General features: G+C 39.3%; 1 protein-coding gene across 2 annotated transcripts in view; it reads left to right on the top strand.

The window, feature by feature from the left end:
* Positions 1-24,273, top strand: part of BAG4 (BAG cochaperone 4) — a 30,795-nt gene extending 6,522 nt beyond the window's left edge. The window contains exons 2-5 of one of the 2 annotated variants that reach the window (XM_043564200.1): positions 10,540-10,644; positions 21,574-21,828; positions 22,276-22,530; positions 23,259-24,273. In XM_043564200.1, coding sequence (XP_043420135.1) covers positions 10,540-10,644; positions 21,574-21,828; positions 22,276-22,530; positions 23,259-23,744 — 1,101 coding nt within the window. In that variant the 3' untranslated portion in view covers positions 23,745-24,273. The remainder of the gene's footprint in view (positions 1-10,539; positions 10,645-21,573; positions 21,829-22,275; positions 22,531-23,258) is intronic. The other variant, XM_043564208.1, reaches the window with a different exon arrangement.
* Positions 24,274-25,073: the final 800 nt, after the last annotated feature.

Below are 25,073 nucleotides of genomic sequence, written 5' to 3'. Positions count from 1 at the left end.
TGTAAGCAAAGGAGGGTAACCTAGTAGAATGAGAAGAAAGATGAGAACAAAAGAATAGAATGTGGCTTGTGGAAAGAGGAATTAAGAAGTGAGGAAAAGGGACACTTAGGTGGCTCAGTCGGTTAAGTGTCTAACTCCTGCTCAGGTCATGAACTCACGGTTCATGAATTTGAGCCCTGCATCAGGCTCTGTACTGACAGCTCAGAGCCTGGAGCCTGCTTCCGGTTCTGTGTCTCCCTCTCTCTCTGCCTCTCCCTTGCTCGCACTCTGATCCTGTCCCTCCCCCCCACCTCGAAAATAAATAAAATATTAAAAAAAAAAAAAAAAGTGAGGAAGAGCTGGAAAACCATCCAAGCCAGAGGAAGGAAAAATCAGTTTGGAGTCAGAGTGGAGGAACATTGAAGGAGTTTATAGCTCTTGGTGTCCTTGATGAAGTAGGAGGTGAGGTCATCTGAGAGGAAAGGAAATGGCAGGGATTAAGCTGGGAACTTGATATGATGAATATTTGAAACAGGTGCTAGGGGAAAGTGGAAAATTGTAGAGAAGCACGGGAGAGACCCAAATGAGATTGAGAAAAATTTTTGATGGTGGTCAATACAGGAACATAAAGTGCTTTTGTAGTGATTTGGACATAGATAGCTATAAAAACCATTTTTAATGTACTTTTCTAATTGTTTTTGTCTAATTCTTGTTAACAAGGTAAACAAATCTGTAAATGGAGTTTAGTAGCAGCACTAGTCAGCTTCCTCTGCTGGTTAGATTTGCTTGGGCTGGGGTCATATTTTGGAGGCATGTTGGTAAGTCACTTTGTAAATTTAATCTTGTATCCACTTCTTCAACCCTAGTTTTCTGTTTGTTAACTAGTTCTAAGATAAACGTGAAAGGAGTTGACTCCAGCCTTCATCTACGATTTAAGTATTTCTTCTCAAAAGGGAAGTAAATTAATTTATTCTTGCATAATTTTGATCAAATTTCCAGTGCCATAAGAACTTTAATTCACATTAATTACTACCTCTTGTGAAAGCCTTTTCTTACCTCTGTCTGATTTATATCACCTTTTAGCACCTTTGTCTAGTTTCAGACAACAAATAAAAAGTTTGGAAAGAGTTAAGCATGTGATAAAATTGGCAACTCAGTTTATAAAACAGAGATCAGCTTCAGCCAGCTTCCTGTGAGACCAAATGCTATTTCATAGAATTAGTGTTGTGTTAGGAGGACCTTGAGCTGCAGACTTTCATCATTACTGGGGATATTTTTAGATTTGTTCCATTTTGTCCAAAAGGGAGGAAAAAAAGAAGTGAAGACAATTTTTTTATTAAGACTTAATAAAATTAATAATAATTCTTACTACTTCATTGAAGACCTTCTCCCATCCAAGTACTAACCAGGCCTGAACTTTCTTAGCTTCCGAGATCAGACAAGATTGGGAGTATTCAGGGTGGTATGACCATAGACAACGTTCTTTTTTTTTTTTTTCATTTTGAAAATTATGGTATAATTACATTCTGTAAATTGTACTTTTTTACAGATATAGTTCTGTGAGTTTTGACAAACGTATACAGTTATGTAACCACTACCATAATCAAGGTATAGATATTGACTTTTTTTTTTTTAACATTTATTTATTATTGAGAGACAGAGACAGAGCGTGAGCGGGGGAGGGGGCAGAGAGAGGGGGGGAAGACACAGAATCCGAAGCAGGCTCCAGGCTCTGAGCTGTCAGCACAAAGCCCAATGTGGGGCTTGAACTCACAAACTGGGAGACCATGACCTGAGCTGAAGTCTGATGCTCAACTGACTGAGCCACCCAGGTGCCTCTCTCTCTTTTTTTTTTTTTTTTTTTTTTTTAATGTTTGTTTAGTTTTGAGAGAGACAGAATGTGAGCCGGAGAGGGGCAGAGAGAGAGAGGGAGACACAGAATCGGAAGCAGGCTTCAGGCTCTGAGCTGTCAGCACAGACCCCAATGCGGTGCTCCAACTCAGGAACCGTGAGATATGACCTGAGCCGAAGTTGGACACTTAACTGACTGAGCTACCCAGGCGCCCTTGACCCATCTTTTAAAAAAAAGATTCCCAAGAGAAGATGGAAGATTTAAGGGGCACCTGGGTGGCTCAGTCGGTTAAGCATCCAACCTCGGCTCAGGTCATGACTCATGGTTGGTGGATTTGAGCTCAGAGTCTGGAGCCTACTTCGGATTCTCTCTCTCTCTCTCTCTCTCTCTCTCTCTCTCTCTCTCCCCACCCCCCACCTTCCCTGCTCGTGTGTGCTCTCTCTCTTTCTCTCAAAAATAAACTTAAAAAAAAAAAGATGTAAGATTTAGTTTTCATTCACTTCTAAACCCTATTAAAATTATAGGAAAGTAACTTTCTTGTTTGTTGTTTGAAGTATCATGATCTCATTTGCATAACCTGAATAAATGTATGTATACACATATAAAATATATTCAGTATTTTCAATGCGTTTCAAGCAGTTGCAGTCATTTGATTTCTATTGCTTAAATGATCTCATATCGTGCCAATGGGAGTTCCTTCTTCTTAGCTTCTGAGTCCTTTTGACATGACCCATTGATTTTTGTCACCTTCTGTGATTTCTGGTACAAGATGTGCCAGGCTTATTTTGTATATATTCTGTCCAGACATATAATCAACCATTCCTTTAAGAAGCCTTGATTTTTTTTTTTTTTAAATGGGGAATTGTTTTCAGAAACATTTATGTCAGGACCTAGGCAGGAAAACAGAACCTACTTTAATTTATTTTTTATTTTTAATGTTTACTTATTTTGAGAGAGAGAGAGCATGGGGGAGTGGCAGAGAGAGAGAGAAGTAGAGAGAGAGAATCCCAATCAGGCTCCATCTATACTGTCAGTGCAGAGCCTGTTGTGGGGTTCAAACTCACAAATTGTGAGATCATGACCTGAGCTGAAATCAAGAGTCGGACACTCAACCGACTGAGCTACCCATGCACCCCACACTAGTTCTTTTATTTTTTTATTTAAAAAAAATTTTTTTTTCAACGTTTATTTATTTTTGGGACAGAGAGAGACAGAGCATGAACGGGGGAGGGGCAGAGAGAGAGGGAGACACAGAATCGGAAACAGGCTCCAGGCTCCGTTCCGAGCCATCAGCCCAGAGCCCGACGCGGGGCTCGAACTCACGGACCACGAGATCGTGACCTGGCTGAAGTCGGTCGCTTAACCGACTGCGCCACCCAGGCGCCCCACATGCTAGTTCTTTTAAAAGAAAGAATTTGTTTTAGGAAATTAGTTAAGTGGGTGTTAGAGATCTCAAAAGGCAAAAAGAGAAAAGGGAGGTAACACAGAAGATGGTGACTGCAGGAAACAACTACAGTTCCTAGGGCTGGAAAATAAGAGAAGAGGTAAGGTTATTAGAACCAGCAAACTTGGAAGAATGGCCTGCTGGAGCTGGAATCCAGGAAGAGGCACTGCCTAGCTGCTGCTGGTCTCTCTGAGGGAGTTCTGGAAAACCAGAAGAATCTGGAGATTGCTACTAACTGCTGCCTCCAGGTTGAAGGGCATTGCTGGGCTGACACAGAAACAGCAAACAAGCAAACAGGAAGGAGCAAATCTCTTCTCTCCTCCTCTAACCTAGTGCCTCCTATGGTAGAACTGAATAGTAATAAGCAAGCAGCAGAGGAGAAATGTTCCAAATCCTGCATCACAGAAAAGCACTGCATTTGTGGAGTTGAGGGACAATAGCTTAATAACTGGTACAGAAGTTAAATTTGGGTGCCAGGTATACTGATTGCAATTGTGTTATCACTGCTTCTAGACCCTTTCAATGGACAGAGTTGTGAAATAGGTTTTTTTAATGTTTTTAAATTTTTATTTATTTATTTTTTAATGTTTATTTATTTTTGAGACAGGGAAACAGAGCGCAAGTGGGGGGGGCAGAGAGAGAGGGAGACAGAATCTGAAACAGGCTCCACCCTCTGAGCTGTCAGCACAGAGCCCGATGCAGGGCTTGAACCCATGAACTGTGAGATCATGACCTGAGCCGAAGTCGGACGCTTAACCAACTGAGCCACCCACGTGCCCCAAGTGTTTTTTAATTTTAAAAATTTTTTTGCAAGATATTATTTTTTTAGGTAATCTCTGCACTCAACACGGGGCTTGAACTGATGGACGGCAAGATCATGACCTGAGCCAAAGTCGGGCACTTAACTGACTGAGCCACCCAGGGGCCCCATCCAAGACCATTTAATAGAGGGAAAGAACAGTCTATGGCACAACATACAATACCATGGCAACTGGATAGCCATATACAATAAAGTTTGGACTCTCATACCATATATAAAAATTAGCTTAAAATGGATCATAGACCTAGATGTAAGAGCTAAAACTATAAAATAAAACTCTTAGAAGAAACAAGGGGTAAATCTTCATTACTTGGGATTTTGGAGTGGTTATGTTACGGAGTGTTAGATGGAAAAGGAAGGAAGCCTGGATTCTTTTCACTGCCATAGTAAAGAGTTACAGGGCAGCAAAAGCAGGGCAAAATTTCGTTAAGTACACTCAAGGGAGGAGCGGACCAGTGAAGACAGACAAGGGCCCTGCAAACTCTGGGGTGTGAACTTGTATCCGTTTTTTCTTTTGGGTGGGTTCTAGGGTCACAACATAGGCCTGGAATACATGATAATTAGTCAACTATGTATTTCCTTTCCAAGAAGTATTGGAAATGCCTGCATGGGATAGGAAACGGCAATATTATTTGTATTCTAGAAACATAGGTCAGATAAGGACAGGCACAACAAACTTAACTCTTTCTCTGCTGTGATAATGTAACCACAAACCGACTGCTAGATGAGTGGAATAAGGTAGTCCCTGGGCGGTCCTCAGTTGGGGCTGTCTGTCAGGACATGTAAGGTCCATTCTCCTGCTGCTCATGCCTAGCTTCCTGCCTAACAGTTTCTTAGATAAGACACCAAAAAGCACAACCAACAAAAGAAAAAAATAGATAAATTGGATTTCATTAAAATGAAGAACTTTTCAAGGGACACTATCAAGAAAGTGAAAAGGAATAAAATGTTTGCAAATCATATATTTGAAAAGGGACTTGTATATAAGATACATAAAGAGCTCTTAAAACTAAACAGTAGGGGGCCTGAGTGGCTCAGTCGGTTAAGGGTCTGACTTCAGCTCCAGTCATGATCTCATGGTTCGTGAGTTCGAGCCCCGCGTCGGGCTCTGGTCTCAAGAGCCTGGAGCCTGCTTCAGATTCTATGTCTCCCTCTCTCTCTGCCCCTCCCCCGCTTGCACTCTGTCTCTTGCTCTGTCTCAAAAATAAATAAACATTAAAGAAAAACTCTAAACAATAAAAATACAAATAACCCAATATAAAAATGGGCAAAACATCTGAACAGAGAATTCTCTAATGAAGACAAAAAATGGCCCATGAGCACAAGAAAAAAATGCTCAACATCATTAGTCATGAGGAACTGTAAATCAAAACCACAATGAGATAACACTTTACACCCTCTAGGATGGCTATAAACACAAAACTACAGACAAACTGTTTCTGAGGTTGTGGGGAAATCAGAATTCACACATAGCTAATAGGAATGTAAATTGGTGTAGCTGCTTTGGCAGTTTCTAGTTCCTCAAATTGTTAAACACAGTTATCATATGACCTAACAATTTCACTTTTAGGCATATACCCAGGAGAACTGAAAATGTATGTTCACATAAAAAATTATTCATGAAGGGGCACCTGGATGGCTCAGTCGGTTAAGCATCCAACTCTTGATTTCAGATTAGGTCATGATCTCTCCATTTGTGAGTTCGAGCCCTGCATCAGGCTCTGCGCTGACAGTACAAAGCCTGCTTGGGATTCTCTCTCTCTGCCCATTCCCTGGTTGTGTGCGTGGGTCCTCACACTCTGTCACAAGATAAATAAACTTTTAAAAATCTTTAAAAAATTTCATGAGTGATTACAGCAGCATTATTATTATATTATATATTAAAATATATATTAAATATTCATATATTTATATATTATGTAAATAAGTATGTAATATACGTTAAATATATATATTAAATATGTTTTATAGTATTATATTAACATTAACATAATGTTATAATAGCCAAAAGATGGCAACAGGCAATAAAAATGTCTGTCAACTGATGAATGGATAAACAATGGAATTTATACACAATGGAATTTATACACAATGGAATACTATTTGGCCACACAAAAAAATGAAGTAGTGATACATGGTACAACATAGTTGGACCTCAAAAATGTTATGCTAAGTGAAAGAAGCTGGCCACAAGATATCACATATATGATCCCATTTATAAGAAATATCCAGAATAGTCAAGTCCATAGAGATAGAAGTACATTAGTAGTGGCACAGGGCTGGGAGAGTGCAGAGGTAGGAGGGTATAGCTAAAGGGTACAGTGTGTCCTTTGGAGGTTTTGAAAATGTTCTGAAATTGGTTCTAGTGATGATTGCACTTATCTGTGAATCTAAAAACCGCTGAATTGTACAACTTAAATGGTTAAATTGTAGTGAATTATATGTCAGTAAAGCTGTTAATAAAAATAATAACAGCAATGTTATGTATGACTAACAGTTAACTAATGAGTGCAATTTTAGGTTTCTTTGCAGTTGAGCTTATCCCTAGAATATATTCCACTGAAGATGTATAGTAAAAATACTGCTATTTAAAAGTCATTTGAAGTAATTCTTTCTGTATGGTTTTGTTACCAACTTGGTATTTAGTTATCGTATTCCTGACTTTTCCTGTAGTAAAAAAAAAAAAACACTTCAAGAATTGTGGCTTCCAACAGTAAACATTTATTTCTTGCTCATGTTCTGTGAGTCTGCTGTAGTGACTCTTCTCCAGGCTCCAGGTTGGGTTTGGTTTGCTCGTGTGTCTTTTTGTTCTGGGACTGAAGCTGAAATCACAGCTCCTGTATGGGATATGCTGGTTTCATGGTGGAGGACAGGTATGCAAAAGAGTTGCTAGAGTTTGCATTAATTCCTAAATCCTTTGTTTGGAAGTGGCACACACACACATATTTGTTTCTTTTGCTTAAATGGTGAAATTACATTTTTAGGGGCACCTGGGTGGCTTAGTCAGTTAAGTGTCCGACTCTTGATTTTGGCTCATGTCATGATCCAGAGGTCATGGGATCAAGCCCTGCATAGAGCTTAGCGCTGAGTGTGGAGCCTGCTTGGGATTCTCTCTCTTCTTCCCTCTCTTCTCCACTCCCCTCTCCCCAAAATAAATAAATAAACTTAAAAAAATGTTAAATTACATTTTAGAATATGTTTATACTTGTATGTCTAATTCAAATCCACTCTACACAATACTTCTGATGTTTCTCCATTTAATATGTTATTTTTCTTTTCTAGTGTGAAAATACTGGTTCCCAATACCATTGTTCTATTTATTTCCTCTATTCTGAAATACACACAAATAGTTTAAAAATTAAAATGCTAATATCACTACTGAGAATATTCTACATAAAGTTTAATATTTCTTTGTATTTATTTTGCCTTTAGAATGTATACCACTGAGGCTATCCATTCAGAAACCTGTTCAGGAGTTACTTGAATGAATTATTTTTTGTGTGTGGTTATCCAATTTGTTAGTTTTTTAATTTATTTATTTTTTAATGTTTATTTATTTTAAGAAAGAGAGCACAATAGCATGAGTGGGGCGTGAGCAGAGAGGGTGGGAGAGAATCCCAAGCAGGCTCTGTGTCGTGAGCATGGAGCCTGAGCTTGGCCCCAATCTCACAAACTGAGATCCTGACCTGAGCTGAAATCAAGAGCTGGATGCTTAATGGACTTAGCCACCCAGAAGCTCCAGGAATCAGCTTTTAATAGGACCAGAGGCACTTCCTTCACGCTTTCTGGGAAGACTATGGCAGATAGGGTGCATTCAATTTAGTTAAGTAGGAAGATGGCACTTCTGATTCCTTTTTCCTATTTTTTTTTAAGGTGAAGTATGAGATAAAGTCAGTTGAAAAATGAGGGATGGGCTAAGAGGATATTTTTTTTTAATGTTTATTTTTGACAGCAGAGACAGAGCACGAGCGGGGGAGGGGCAGAAAGGAGGGAAGACATAGAATCTGAAGCAGGTGCCAGACTCCAAGCTGTCAGCAGAGAGCTTGATGTGGGGCTCAAACCCACGAACTGTGAGATCATGATCTGAGCTGAAGTCAGGGCTCAACCAACTAAGCCACCCAGGCACCCCAGGCTAAGAGGATATTAGAATTTGAGGGAACAAGAAGAGTGGAACTATTCTGGAGAGTGAGATGAACATTCTAAGGAAGTGTGGTCTCTACTTGAGATTTATGGCCTCTAAATAAGTGAAACCAGAGCTTGTGTTTCTCCACCAGTATTTAGAGGAAGTGCAGATGAGAAGTCAGTGGACAGTTGGGTTTAGACAGGGCTGGGTTTTTGCAGGGTGAGTGTATCTGAGGGAAGCAGTGGCAAAGGATTAGGTGTTGGTAAGCTGAGGAAGGAAGGAAGTGAGGACCTGGGCAGGGTGAGGGATAGGAGTGTGAAGTAGTGGAAATGTGGGTACCTCAGAGAGTCAGTAGGAGAGAACAGGAACCCGGTTCCTGCTAGAGGAACCTAGTTCTGGAGATTTAGGGATTAGTTCAACACTGCCGGGGTGAGTCAGCTTCAACTCTTGTCTTTTCATCTTTACTCACAATTCATGTTCTTGGTAGAGAGAAATCAGTTAGTCAAATGCTTACCCTTTCACCAGGGGAAGGAAGGGAGGGCATTAATTGGGGGCATCTGCCTGATTAAGAAATTTGGTAGTTAGGATCTGAAGTATGCCTGTGATCTTTTTTTTTTTAATCTTCTGTTCTCTAATTTCTGCATTATGTAAAGGAGATGCTACTTGCCCAGCTTGTATAATGTCTTATGGAAGAGTTTCGTGCTTTGAAAACAAAGCATTATGAAACTGATTAGTGCAGTTAAGCTAAGATGGTGACAATTAAACTCAGTGATTACAACTGCCAGTGAATTTCTTTGTGAAACAATTTGAAGATCTTGTTTAAGCTTAAAACTAAAACTATAAAGTTCAAAGGGAAATAACTTCTAGGAACAAGTGTATACATTAAATAGACTCTAAAATTTTTTTGAGTTGATCTAGTCTCTTAGAGTTTATTGGCTTATTGCAAATCATTAACTCTTTGAGTTGTAGTGCACAGCTGTAGAGATTAATGTCATAGCTAGATTTTCTTCTTGGAGTGGTAGTTCTGTATCAATTCCTGATGCTGGAGTTAGTTGTAGACTGCCAGCAGAAGGTGTAGCCATATCAGAAAGCAAAGAAATATGAAAAAACTAGTATGGCAGGCAAACGAGTATTGAAGTTGTATGTGTTTGAAGTAAAGTTTAGTGGTAATATTTTCAAGCTTCAAAGTTGTTGAGATAGGCAAATATTACTCTTTAAAAACAATTTTTTTATGTTTATTTTTGAAAGTGAGAGAGCATGAATGGGGGAGGGGCAGAGAGCGAGGAAGACACAGAATCTGAAGTGAGCTCCAGGCTCTGAGCTGTCAGCACAGAGCCTGACTGCTGTGCTTGAACTCACAAACTGTGAGATTGTGACCTGAGCTGAAGTCAGATGCTTACTGACTGAGCCATTCAGGTGCCCCTGGGCAAATACTATTCTTAACAGTGGCAAAGAACTATATTCTTGTTGTGCTAATTAAATTGGTAGTGATAGGATTGGTGATTGGAGAGGGACAAAGGAATCTAGGTATCTGGTTTTGATAATCATCTTAAAATAGTAGATTTCCTTTATACGTCATTTGGTATCATAATGCATAAGAATAGACCTAGATAGTCAATAATTGCTTTTTCTAGGGCATGTGACTTACAATATAATATTCAAGCATCAATTTAATAATGAGTGATTTTATAGTAAAGTTCTCTTTTTATTTTTTATTGATTTTTTTATTTTTTAAATATAGTTTATTGTCAAATTGGCTAACATACAGTGTGCTCTTGGTTTTGGGGGTAGATTCCCGTGATTCATCGCTTACATACAATACCCAGTGCTCATCCCAACAAGTGCCCTCCTCAATGCTCATCACCCATTTTCCCCTGTCCCTCACCCCTCCAGCAACCCTCAGTTTGTTCTCTGTATTTAAGAGTCTCTTACGGTTTGCCTCTCTCCCTCTCTGTTTGTAACTAATGGAGTTTTTTTTTTTTTTTGATTATTCATTTTGGGAGAGAGAGAGAGTCCATGTGCAACTGGGGAGGAGTAGGGAGAGAGAATCCCAAGCAGATTCTATGCTGTCAGCATGGAGCCCTACACAGCATGGAGTCCCATGCAGGGCTTGAACTCATGAACTGTGAGAACCCTGAGATCATGACCTGAGCTGAAACCAAGAGTCGAATGTTGAACCAACTGAGCCATGCAGGTGCCCCATTTTATAGTAGGGTTCTATTGCCTTTTTTTTTTTTTTTTTTATAATTATACTTGCCTCTATCAACTTTTCAATATGATGTAAGAATATTATTAAAGGTGACTTTTTTTTCCCTCCTTAGGACCAGCCACCATATCCTAGCTACAATTCTAACTATTGGAATTCTGCACGACCTAGGGCTCCATACCCAAGTACATATCCTGTAAGACCGGAAATGCAAGGCCAGGTATGGTCTAAAATTGCCAGACTTTCTGAATTTTTTCTTAATATACTGATTTTCAAAACATGTGAGATTTCATAATAATGATGTGTGGGTTTTTGTTATTTAATGGACTCTGTCTTCATGTTTTTGTCTCAGAGATAAAGAAATATCTAGGCAACTATTACCCTTAGCAAAAGTAGTTTGAAGCGTAATAGATTATTTCTTAGGACCTGGAAACAATAAACATAAAATGTACTTATTTTTCTAAGTTTGACTTTTTTTTTGAAATATAATTGACATGTAATACCATATTAGTTTCAGGTATATAATGTAATGATTTGATATTTGTGTCTATTGTGAAATGATCACTACAATTAAATCTAGTTAACATCTATCACCACATATAGTTACAAATTTTTTCTTCTGATGAGAACTTTAAAAAAATTTTTTAATGTTTATTTATTTTTGAGACAGAGACAGAGTGCAAGCAGGGGAGGGGCAGAGAGAGAGGGAGGCACAGGATCTGAAGCAGGCTCCAGGCTCCGAGCTGTCAGCCCAGAGCTGCATGTGGAGCTTGAACTCATGAACTGCGGGAGATCATGACCTGAGATGAAATCAAGTCACATGCTTAACTGACTGAGCCCCCCACACCCCCCAAGAACTTTTTTTTTAATGTTTTTTTTTGTTGTTTTTTTTTTTTGAGACAGAGAAAAACAGAATGTAAGCAGGGGAGAGGCAGAGACAGAGGGGGACACAGAATCCCAAAGCAGCTCTAGGCTCTGAGCTGTCAGCACAGAGCCAGACGCAGGGCTCAAATCCACAAACCGTGACCTGAGCGAAGTCAGAAGCTTAACTGACTGAGCCACCCAGGTGCCCCCTGATGAAAACTTTTAAGATTTATTCTGTTGACAGCTTTCAAATATGCAACACAGTATTAACTATAGTCGCCATGCTGTATCTTACTTACTCATGACTTGCTTATTTTATAGCTGGAAGTTGGAAGTTTGTACCTTTTGACGCCCTTCAGTCATTTGCATCCCTGGCCCCACCTCTAGCAACCATGTCTGTTATCTGAATTTAGGAATTTTTATTTTTTATTAAAAAATTTTTTTTTATCTTTATTTGTTCTTGAGAGAGAGACAGGGTGTGAGCAGGGGAGGAGCATAGAGAGAGGGAGACACAGAATCTGAAGCAGGCTCCAGGCTGTGAGCTGTCAGCACAGAGTCCCACGCGGGGCTCGAACTCGTGAACCACAAGATCATGACCTGAGCTGAAGTTGGACACTCAACCAACTGAGCCACCCAGGCGCCCCGAATTTTTTTTTTAAGATTGCATATGTAAATGTGATCATACAGTGTTTGTCTTTCTCTGTCTGACTTATTTCCATCTGTGTTGTCACAGATGGCAACATTTCCTCCTTTTTTATGGCTGGGTAATAGTAAATTGTTTTTGTATACACCACATTTTCTTTATTCATCCATCAGTAGACACTTAGGTTGCTTCCATGTCTTGGCTATTATAAGTAATACTACAATGAACATGGGGATTCAGATATCTTTTTGAGTTAGTTTTTTTGTTTCCTTTGGATATATTGCAAATAGGGGCATTACTGGGTCACTCTATTTTTAATTTTTCAAGGAATCTCCAAGCTGTTTTCTTTCCATAGTGGCTATACCAATTCACATTCCCAACCAACAGTGCACAAGGGTTCCCTTTTCTCCATATCCTCACCAGCACTTATTATTGTCTTGAGAATAGCCATTTTAACAGGTGTGAGGTCATATCTCATTGTGGTTTTGATTTGTATATCCGTGGTGATTAGTGATGTTGAGCACCTTTCATGTACCTGTATGTCTTCTTTGGGAAAGTATTCAGGTTGTCTGCCTGTATTCTAATTGGATTGTTTGTTTTTTTGCTATTGAGTTTTATGAGTTCATATATATATATATATATATATATATATATATATATATATATTAGTTTTTAACTCCTTATCAAATACATGATTTGAAAATATTTTCTTCCATTTAGTAGGTTGCCTTTTCATTCTGTTGGTGATTTCCTTTGCCATGGAGAAGCTTTTTAGTTTGATGTAGTCCCACTTGTTTACCTTTATTTTTGTTGCCTTTGCTTTTGATGTCAAAAAAACTGACCTCTTAGGACAAATATTTAATTTTAAATATTTCAAGTAACTGAAAAAGTACAGAAAATATGTACATCTTTTTTTAAGGTTGATTTATTTTTGAGAGCGACAGAGAGAGAGCAAGGGAGGGAAAGAGAGAGAGGGAGACAAAGGATCTGAAGCAAGGTCTGCACCAATGCAGGGCTCAAACTCAGGAACTGTGAGATCATGACCTGAGCCGAAGTTGGATGCTTAGCTGACTGAGCCATCCAGGTGCCCCCGTACATCTTTTTATCCAGCACCTAGCTTTGTCAAATTTTTTTAATTAAAAAATTTTTACTGTTTATTTATTTATTTATTAAATGTTTATTTTTGAGAGAGAGAGAGAGAGTCAGAGTGTGAGCCAGGGAAGGTCAGAGAGAGAGGGAGACACAGAATCTGAAGCAGGCTCCAGGCTCTGAGCTTTCCGCACAGAGCCCATTGCTGGGCTCAAACTCATGAACCGTGAGATAATGACCTGAGTGGAAGTCGGATGTGTAACTGACTGAGCCATCCAGGTGCCCCAAGCTTTGTCAATAATTAAGTTTGCCACATTTGTTTCAGATTTTTTTTTTTAATTTTTTTTCAACGTTTATTTATTTTTGGGACAGAGAGAGACAGAGCATGAACGGGGGAGGGGCAGAGAGAGAGGGAGACACAGAATCGGAAACAGGCTCCAGACTCTGAGCCATCAGCCCAGAGCCCGACGCGGGGCTCGAACTCATGGACCGTGAGATCATGACCTGGCTGAAGTTGGACGCTTAACCGACTGTGCCACCCAGGCGCCCCTGTTTCAGATTTTTAAAGGGGGGTAAAATAAACCCAGTTGAAGTCACATATAACACTTCTTTCTATTTCCTGAAGTTATATTTTGATCTCATATGTGTTTTTGTGCTTGTACTACTTGTATACACATTTATATAATATTATTTAACTTGTTTTTAAACTTGATATCAGTGGTTTCATACTAGCATTCTCCTGCAGCTTGCTTTTTTACTCAACATTGCTTTCCATTTTTCTATTGGATACATTTGAGGAAAGAACTTTCCTGGAGTATGGAATTGTTGGGGTTTGGTATACATGCTAATTAAATGTAGCCAAATTACTTTTCACCATGGTTGTATCATTGTGGAAATGAGGAAATGTTTAAAAAGTTAGTCACCCATAATCTGCCAACCCTAATAAAGCAATAATTGTCACATTTTTTTTTTCTATTGAGGTACCATCTTTGCATATGCAAATACTTTTTTAAAAAATAAGACTGTAGTATATACAAATTTAAAGCAGTTGCATTTTAGTAGCTTTCAAAGGATCTGAATTTAGATCCAGGTCAGAATTCTCTGTAAACTGATATTCTCTGCAGAATTAAATTTTCAGATCGCCATAAAACATTAATATAATTCTTCTGATAGATTTCAAATAGTCAAATAATATGTTCAATTCTGTTCTGACTTACTGGTGATATGGAGGCTGAAATAATGAAAAGAAGTTTCTTTATGGGGCTGAATAATTAATTCATTAAAAGAATCATGTTCCTGGGGTAGCTGGGTGGCTCAGTCGGTTAAGCGTCCGACTTCGGCTCGGGTCGTGATCTCGCTGTTTGTGAGTTCCAGCCCCGCATCGGGCTCTGTGCTGACAGCTCAGAGCCTGGAGCCTGCTTTGGATTCTGTGTCTCCCTCTCTCGCTGCTCCTCCCCCACTCATCCTCTGTCTCTCTCTCTCTCTCTCCTTCAAAAATAAATAAAAAACATTTAAAATAAAATAAAAAAAAGAATCATGTTCCCTTTTTTTCTCATCAATTTGGTTATATAATCCTTTAAGATTGATTTTGAGCCAGAAGAATTCATTGAAGTTAGAGCAAGATTTGCTTATTTTACTTAAAGAAAATCTAAAAGCAATTGATTTTTCATAATGATTATGTGTAAATCAACTTTAGGATAAGGTTGTAGGAGATCATGGAACACAAAGAAAAAACCATGTTACTACTTAATTTTTTTTTTTTATGTTTATTCATTTTTGAGAGACAGAGACAGAGCATGAGCAGGGGAAGGGTAGAGAGAGAGGGAGACACAGAATCCAAAGCAGGCTCCAGGCTCTGAGCTGTCGGCACAGAGCCAGATGCAGGGCCTGAACTCACGAACTGCAAGATCATGACCTAAGCTCAAGTCAGACACTCAACCAACGGAGCCACCCAGGCGCCCCAAAACTATGTTACCACTTATCACAGACTTGTATTTTACTTCTGTCATCTGCATTCCTGTGACTGAAATTGAGAGGCACACATTGTTATTGCTTAATGTGATATGCTTATGGTTTGGCCATATATCATAAAATTCACCCTTTAAATGTACAATTCAGTTGTTTTTAGTCTACTCACAAGATTGTGCGACTGTCATCACTATCTATTCTAGAATATTTTTATCAGTCCAGTTAGAAACTGTGTACCTATCACCCCATTCTTCTCTCCCCCTAGCACCTGGCAACTTTTAGTATACTTGTTATCTCTATGGATTTGCCTATTCTGGACATGTCATTAAACTGAATTATATAACATATATTCTTAAATGTTTATTAATTTGAGAGACAGAGGGACTGTAAGTAGGGGAAGGGCAGAGAGAGAGGGAGAGAGAGAATCTCAAGTAGGCTCTGTGCTGTGAGCATGGAGCCCAACATGGGGCTTGATCCCACGAACTGTGAGATCATGACCTGAGCTGAAATCAAGAGTCAGATGCTCAACAGACTGAGCCACCCAGGCACCCCAGGAATGGTATCACATTTGATATCTTGTGACTGGCTTTTTTCTTTTAGCATAATGTTCATCCATGTTGTGACAATGTATTGATACTTTGTTCCTGTCTGTGGCCAAGTACTATCCATTCTATGGATATACCACATTTATTTTATCCATTTATCAGTTGATAGAAATTTGAGTCTTTTTCACTTTTTGGCTGTTATGAATAATGCTGTTATAAACATTGTTTGCTAATTTTTATGTGGACGTATGTCTTTTCTGTTGGTTATATATGTAGGAGTGGAGCTACTGGGTCATGCGGTAGGTAGTTCTGCTGTGTTTAACACTTTGAGGAACTGGCAAAGTTCTAACAAAAAATACTGAAGTCCTTTGATAGGGTTCTGAATTGAGGAATCATGATACAGAAAGACACTGGTCAGAAATTTCATTGAATTTGAAGGATAACTAGGTTGTAAACTACAGCCTATTAAAAACTGGTCAGGAGCTCCTGTGAGACAAAAATTGGAAAAGTTCTATAAATAGAGGAAGCAACCTGTGGATGATCATAGATTTGTTAGTTCCAAAAATGAGTATTAGAGAAATTCAAGTTGATGTCGACTGCTGAAGATTATGACTCTTGGAGCACTTTTGTGGTGAAAGTTTCCATGTTTTTCAAGAGAAGCACAATAGGAGGAACTGTGTTGCTGAAAGGTAATCTGTTTTTGCTTGGATTGGGTCTGTTTGCTGTAGAATGGAAAGGGAATCCGCCGAACAGTGTATCGCTGTCCGTGTGAGAGACTTGACCACTTTTCTCCTCTTTGGATTCTACATCTATACAACAGTCCATCAACTGTGAAATTGACTGTTGGAAGAAGTATTCATATGGGTGATTTTTAGCTTGCAAGGAGACGCCAGATGATGTGATGTTAGTTTGACTTTTGAATGCTAGGTAATATCTATATTTACATCTAGAACAAGAGTAGCAACTGGGATTTCTGAGTTTCCAGTCTCTTGATTTCTTCTGGAAGCCAGAATGAGACTTTTACAGAAATTTAATAACTGTCAAAGATTTTACTTAATTCTTATAGTTTCTCTTTCAGATTTTATCTGTTGCCGTATCAGCTGACAGTTTTCAAATTGTAACTTCTTTTCCTTAGACACAAGTTTCCCTTCAGTAAAATAGTCTACTTGGACACTGATGAAGTTGCTCTGGTCCTGGCAGCCCGCTGGATTCTAGACACACTTGGGATTTCATGACATTTGTAATAGCATAAATTTTTTTTTTTTTTTTGCTACAAAAGTAATACAACTTTATTACTAAATATTTGGGAAATAAAGAAAAGGAGGAAAATACTAATTTTGCCATCCTAAAAGATCTATATTTTGGTAAATTTGTTTTTGCATTTTTCCTATTATGTTTACACAGCTTTAAACTTATGGTATATAAACTTTTTTGTATGGCTTTTCATTTATCATATGTACTCTGCATGTTATAGGGTAAAATAAGAGGTGAAGTTTCTTTTTTAACATTAAGGAAATTTTCAAACATAATCAAAAGCAATGACAGTAGCCCAATAATCTCCTATGTACTCATCTTAGTTTCAGTAAATATCAGTGCACAGACTTCTTGTTTCATCTGTATCCTTGAGTTATTTTGAAGTAAATTCTGGACACCATATTATTTCACTTGTAAATACTTAAGTATATATCTTTAAAGAAGATTTAAAAACATAACAATGTCATTTTTAAAACTTAAAAAAACAGGGGCGCCTGGGTGGCGCAGTCGGTTAAGCGTCCGACTTCAGCCAGGTCACGATCTCGCAGTCCGTGAGTTCGAGCCCCGCGTCAGGCTCTGGGCTGATGGCTCAGAGCCTGGAGCCTGTTTCTGATTCTGTGTCTCCCTCTCTCTCTGCCCCTCCCCCGTTCATGCTCTGTCTCTCTCTGTCCCAAAAATAAATAAACGTTGAAAAAAAAAAAATTAAAAAAAAAAAAAAAAACTAAAAATAATTCTTTAATATCATTAAATGTCCGGTCAGTCTAACAGTGAATTTTAAGACAATAAAATTCCCTCCATGAATAGCCTGTAATGTACTTAATCATTCCATTATTACAGGAAATGTAGGTTGTTTACAGTTTTGTGTGATTATAAATAATGCTGTGTTGAACAAATTCATGCCTATAACTTTTTCTGTAGTTGAATCTTCTCCTTAGGAAGAATTTCTAGAAGTTGAATAATAGTACAAAAAGCCACATGATGTTTTATCAAGTTTCTAACAGCATACAAGTATTAAGGATTCTATTTTTAGGCACATCTAGGTGGAAGATCTTAACAGCCCTCCAGTGGCTTTAACAAGGGGTGGTTCAGTCATCCCTCTGGTTAGGGAATGCCTTGCTGGATCTTCCAAGCACCTGTCCTTGCATGGAATTTTTTGGCCATGTGGTGATAATACCCTGTCTTTTATCCTCTTGCCATAAAAATATGGCTAAGAGTTTATTTTCTACAGAATTATGATTGTCCTGCCACTTTGATCCATCTCATTTTAAAAAAGAATTATTTTGAGAGACAGAGAGCCGCAAGCACAAGCTGGGGAGGGAGAGAGAGAGAGGCAGGGAGAGAGAGAGAATCCCAAGTATGCTATGCACTATCAGCACAGATGTGGGGCTTGAACTCATAAAGTGTGAGATGATGACCTGAGCCAAAATCGAGTTGGGTGCTTAACTGACTGAATGACCCAGATGTCCTGATCCATCTCATTTTTTGATGTGTTAGACTAGAAATCAAATTTGACTATTATTTTTTCGGTTATTAGCAGCTGTCTTTTTAAAAAAATTTTTTTAATGTTTTCCTTATTTTTGAGACAGAGAGAGAGAGAGCATGAGCAGGGGACGGGCAGAGAGAGAGGGAGACACAGAATCCGAAGCAGGTTCCAGGCTCTCAGCTGTCAGCACAGAGCCCAATGCGGGGCTCAAACTCACAAATGGTGAGATCATGACCTGAGCCAAAGTCAGACGCTTAACAGCCACCCAGGCGCCCCAGCTGTCTTTTTTTTTTTTTTTTAACTGAGGTGTAATTAACATGTAACATTGTATTCGTTCTAGATGTACAACATAATGATTCAATATTTGCATACATTGCATAATGATCACCACAGTAAGTCTGGTTAACATCATAGGATTCTTTGCTTGTTTTTCTACCCGAAGTGGAAAAGATTATGTAGTCTTAGACAAGTACTGGAAAACTTGATTCTGTGTTTTTAGCATTTAAAAAAGATGAAGCAGAAGTTAATTGAAACATTAAGATAGTCATTTAAATGTAAAGTTTGGCTGTAATTCATTTGGATATCTAACCTAGGATTCTGGGTGCCAATAGTAGTGTGGATGGGTGATTTAAAACTATAATGGGGGCGCCTGGGTGGCGCAGTCGGTTAAGCGTCCGACTTCAGCCAGGTCACGATCTCGCGGTCCGTGAGTTCGAGCCCCGCGTCAGGCTCTGGGCTGATGGCTCGGAGCCTGGAGCCTGTTTCCGATTCTGTGTCTCCCTCTCTCTGCCCCTCCCCCGTTCATGCTCTGTCTCTCTCTGTCCCAAAAATAAATAAACGTTGAAAAAAAAAAAAAAACTATAATGAACAGGGCGCCTGACTGGCTCAGTCAGCAGTGCATGACACTCTTGGTCTTGAGGTTCTGAGTTTGAGCCCCACATTGGGTGTAGAGATTACTTAAAAATAAAATCTTAAAAAAAAATGACAGCAACACATGAGGAATTTGCCTTTGTAGTCTTTTTTTAAAACATTTTATTTTATTTTTTATAATGTATTTATTGTTTAATTTACATCCAAGTTAGTACCATGTGGTGCAACAATGATTTCAGGAGTAGATTCCTTAATGCCCCTTACCCATTTAGACCATCTCCCTCCCCCGCCCCCACAACCCCTCCGGAAGCCATCTGTTTGTTCTCTATATTTCAGAGTCTTTTATGTTTTGTCTCCCTCCCTGTTTTTATATTATTTTTGCTTCCCTTCCCTTATGTTCATCTGTTTTGTATCTTAAATTCCTCACATGAGTGAAGTCATATACTTGTCTTTCTCTGAGTTATTTCACTTAGCATAATACCCTCCAGTTCCACCCGTGTAGTTGCAAATGGCAAGATTTCATTCTTTTTGATTGCTGAGTATACTCCATTGTGTGTGTGTGTGTGCACGCACACACACACACACCCCACATCTTCTTTATCCATTCATCCATCGATGGACATTTGGGCTCTTTTCATACTTTGGCTATTGTTGATAGTGCTGCTATAAACATTGGGGTGCTTGTACCCCTTCAAAACAGCATACCTGTATCCCTTGGATAAATACCTAGTAGTGTAATTGCTGGGTCATAGGGTAGTTCTATTTTAATATTTTGAGGAACCTCCATACTGTTTTCCAGAGTGGCTGCACCAGCTTGCATTCCCACCATCAGTGCAAAAGAGATCCTCTTTCTCCACATCCTCGCCAACATCTGTTGTTGCCTGAGTTGTTAACGTTAGCCATTCTGACAGGTGTGAGGTGGTATCTCATCATGGCTTTGCTTTGTATCTCTAATGATGAGTGATGTTGAGCATTTTTTCATGTGTCGGTTGGCCATCTGGATGTCTCCTTTGAGAAGTGTCTATTCATGTCTTTTGCTCATTTCTTCACTGGATTATTTTTTGGGTGTTGAGTTTGATAAATTCTTTATAGATTTTGGATACTAACCCTTTATCTGATACGTCATTTGCAAATATCTTCTCCCATTCTGTCGGCTGCCTTTTAGTTTTGCTGATTGTTTCCTTCACTGTGCAGAAGCTTTTCTTTTTTGGTGAGGTCCCAATAGTTCATTGCAGCCTGTTGTTATTTACTTGGGAAGCAGAGTGGGATAGTACAAAGAACGTAGGCTTTTCATGGGCTTTGTACTTTTCAGATCTGGGTTCATTTCTTGGTATTGCCATAATAGTAATAACAACAATGATATTATAAATAATTACTATCTATTGAGCATACCGAGTGCCAGACCCTGTGCTAAGCATTTATATGTATCAGCTCATTTAATTTTCACAGTAGTCCTACCAGGTAAGTTTATGATTTCCATTTTTCTGGTAGAGAAAAGCTCAGAGAGATTAAACACAAAGCCTATGGGAGAGCTTGGTCTCTCTAGTCTTCTCTTCTTTTTTTTAATGTTTATTTTTATTTTTTTTAATGTTTATTTATTTTGGAGACAGCAAGAGACAGTGCAAGTGGAGGAGGGGCAGAGAGCAGCGGAGACACAGAATCTGAAGCAGGCTCCAGGCTCTGAGCTGTCAGCAGAGAGCCTGATGTGGGGCTTGAACTCATGAACCATGAGATCATGACCTGAGCCAAAGTTGGACGCTTAACTGACTGAGCCACCCAGGCGCCCTGCTTTAATGTTTATTTTTAAAAGAGAGACAGACACAGACATACAGACATAGCATGAGTGGGGGAGAGTCAGAGAGAGATGGAGACACAGAATCTGAAGCAGGCTCCAGGCTCCAAGCTGTCAGCAGAGAGCTTGATGTGGGGCTTGAACCCACAAACTGTGAGATCATGACCTGAGCTGAAGTCGGATGCTTAGCCGACTAAGCCACCCAGGTGCTCCTCTAGTCTTCTCTTTTAGTTGTACCCTGGTTATTTTTTTCTGTGACTAGCCATTATCTTAGGTCTCCCAGGACCCCTCTCTAGGTGGCAGGCACAGGTTCTCCACTGTCAGTTGTAATTGTTAGGTATACTTATGGAAGTGTTTGGGAAGCACAGCCCTGAGGCCTTCACTTCCTCATTCATCACAATATACCCTGTCATTGCTACAACACAGACTCTACAGTGATAATCTGAGTTTAATATATGGTATATGGCCATAATACATGAGAGAAAGAATGCTTCACAGATTGCTTAGGCAGTTCATATTTTCATTAGTTACTGACCTTTGTCCCTTCCCAAACTTTTCAAAGTTGGGTCAGAGCACTTCAGTTCTTCTACTCAGTCACTTTTTTTACTTTCTTTTTTTTTTTTTTTTTTTTTTTTTAACAGAGTTTGAATTCTTATACAAATGGAGCATATGGTCCACCATACCCTCCTGGCCCTGGGGCGAATACTGCATCCTACTCTGGGGCTTATTACACACCTGGATATACTCAGACCAGTTACTCCCCAGAGGTTCCAAGCACTTACCGTTCACCTGGCAACAGCCCAGCCCCAGTCTCTCGTTGGCTGTATCCTCAGCAGGACTGCCAGACTGAAGCACCCTCTCTTCGGGGGCAGGTTCCAGGATATCCTGCTTCACAGGTGAGCAGTTATCTGTTGGGTTTTTATTTGTTTAATATTCTATGAGTGATACCATGTTTGTTTCTCTGTCCCTTCGAGGGGAGTTCTGATACATCTTAATTTGTTATTCCTTATAGCATATGGGTCCACTTATTTCTCGTATCTTGGGACAGATTTATGCTATAATTTAGCCATTGAATTTTAAGCCTTCTTCCTTCTGAGTTTGATTGTCTCTAAATCTGCCCCTGGTATCTTCAGAATGAAGCTTTTTTTGGGCGTGAAGAAATGACTGCAACTGATTAGAGATGCTACCACTTAGCCTGGTAGCAGCCAAAGTACATCTGTTAAGGAGAGAGGAAGCATCTCAATCTGTTGATACTAGAGTTATTTTCATTACTTCGTTCAGGTTTTTTTGTTTTTGTTTTTGTTTTTAGCAGTGACCAGCATATTTCCTTCCTTTCAATCTAGAACCCTGGAATGACCCTGCCCCATTATCCTTATGGGGATGGTAATCGTAGTGTTCCACAACCAGGACCAACTGTACGACAACAGGAGGACTCATGGGCTTCTCCTGGTGCTTATGGAATGGGAACCCGTTACCCCTGGCCTTCAGCTGCGCCCTCAGCACCACCTGGGAATCTCTACATGAGTGAGAGTACTTCATCATGGCCCAGCAGCAGCTCTCCTCAGTCCCCTCACTCACCACCACCCCAGCAGCCCAAGGTAGGAGGCCTTCTAAACATTGTTCGTTTCATGTTTGGGTAATTGAAAAGGCACAACGTGAAACTTTCCTGCGTTGGTGTGTATCAAATGGGGACTAATTGCAAAAAGTTGGTGATTACTACCTATAGCTTTAGCCCAGTTTCTTCCTCTTTTTTTTTAATACACTTTATTTTTTAGAGCAGTTATAGGTTCGCATCTTTTTTGTAAAAGACAGAAAAACGCTCATTTACTGTTTGTTGTAATGCTATCTGAATGTTAAACAAAATCAAAGATTGCATTTTATTACCTCAGTCAGTACACAGAAGACGATATCAATGTGAAATTGTATAAACCACAGACATAAACATCATCTGTCTGTGGCTACATTCCTTTTTAAGGTCTGTCTTAGGTTTTAACTCTTCAGAGGAAGACTATCTAATTCCTATTTATTAAGTCACTGGGTAGATTGTGAGGTGGAAAGGAGTGATTGTGAGGTGTTCATGAGGATGAACACTTCAGGGTAGATTCATTATACTCAGGAATTCTCTGCCTTTTACTTGACAGAGCACTCCTTTTGTCTTTTTAGGGTTGTGTTTTCCTCAAATTGTTAAGGAGGGATGCCTAGTTTTTTTAGTGGGGACTCTTTTCATGTACTTCACAGTCTGGTGAAAGATGTTGGCTAACCACCCTGATGTTGATGGATTGCCATTAAAACAGCTCTTTTCCCCTCTTTGCTCTCCCACTCCAAGGACTCCTCCTACACCTACAGCCAATCAGATCAAGGCATGAACCGGCACAACTTTCCTTGCAATGTCCATCAGTACGAGTCCTCGGGAACAATGAACAATGATAATTCAGATCTTTTGGATTCCCAAGTCCAGTACAGTGCTGAGCCTCAACTTTATGGTAATGCCACCAATGAACACCCCAGCAATCAAGATCAAAGTGATAATCTTCCTGAAGAGTGTCTATCTTCAGATGAAGGTACTCCCCCAAGTATTAAAAAAATCATACATGTGCTGGAGAAGGTCCAATATCTTGAGCAAGAAGTAGAAGAATTCGTAGGAAAAAAGACAGACAAAGCATACTGGCTTCTGGAAGAAATGCTAACTAAGGAACTTTTGGAACTGGATTCAGTTGAGACTGGGGGCCAGGACTCTGTCCGGCAGGCCAGGAAAGAGGCTGTTTGTAAAATCCAGGCCATACTGGAAAAATTGGAAAAAAAAGGATTATGAAGGACTTAGAACAAAGGGGAAGCCTGTTACTAACTTGACCAAAGAACTCTTGATTTTGGTTAATTAACCCTCTTTTTGAAATGCTTGTTGGTGACAAGAAGCAATACATTCCAACTTTCCTTTGATTAAAACTTGAAAAACTGGTAAAGGACTTGAAAGAACATTTTAGTTATGAGTTGTTTTCAGTTTTCAGACCAATGAATGTAATAGGAAACTGTGGAGTTACCATTATTGCCAAGTAGATTCACTCCTTAAGAAATTTGTGGATATCTACAAGCTGCTTCTTATCAGCAGGAGGGAAACATGCTTTATGTAACAGGCTTATCAAAAACCTACCAGATGAGACTGGATACAATCTGAGGCAAACAGGCTCTGTTTTTTTAAACATCTGGATTACTTGTCACATTTTTGTACATTGTGACTGCTTTCAGCATACACTTCATGTGTAAATTACAGCTTGGACTTTAGCCTTCTTGGACCTCTGTTTTGTTTTGTTATTTGCAGTTCATAAATATAGTATTATTCTCTACTTCTTGGTACGTTTTGTAGTAATATGTTTAATATAATTATTCAAGAGACTATATTGGTAGCCCGATAGTATGGCAATTCTGAATGAATTTCTATCTTTGCACCACTTGAACATATTGCAATGTGTATTGAGTTCCTGAGGTATCTTGTCTCCTTTTTTGTATAGACCTTTAGGGTAGAGTTTTACCACTCCTACTTTTCATGTTAATAGTGGAAGGCGAATTGGGAGATGGCAGGGGCATAGGAATGAGATGTTTGTGGCCATTTTCTTTTTTGCTTTTTTATTATACTTGGATAAAGATCCACCTTAAAATTTCCTTAATCCCCTCCCGCCCCCCCCCCCCCCCCCCCCCCCCCCCCCCCCCCCCCCCCCCCCCCCCCCCCCCCCCCCCCCCCCCCCCCATCGTCTTTTCACTACTGCTGCTTCCATGTAGAGCATTTTGATAGGTAGGGATGAAAAATTAAATGCCACAGTGAGTAGAAATAACTGCAAAAGTAATAAATGTGACCATCTGGAAATGTGCTTCTCCATCTAAAATACTAGGTTCACCATCAAGATCCCTATGGGCAGATTTCACCTCAGTTGATAGTCAAAAACAGTAAGGATAAAAAAGGATTCATGCTCAGGGAATGAATCAGCCATAGCTAGAGTGGGAAATTTTCTTTTAAAGGCATATTTGATGTTTACCTTTATGTCCTTAGAGTAAATTGTTTTATAAAAAAGATGTTTATTACCATTAATAACAGTCATTTCAGAGACAGAGTTAAGAAAGTGATATTGAAAGGGTCTTAGCTGGGCTT

Source organism: Prionailurus bengalensis, chromosome B1 (genome assembly GCF_016509475.1).
Source record: "Prionailurus bengalensis isolate Pbe53 chromosome B1, Fcat_Pben_1.1_paternal_pri, whole genome shotgun sequence".
In the NCBI taxonomy this organism is placed as follows: domain Eukaryota; kingdom Metazoa; phylum Chordata; class Mammalia; order Carnivora; family Felidae; genus Prionailurus; species Prionailurus bengalensis.
This window is presented reverse-complemented; position numbering and strand designations above follow the sequence as displayed.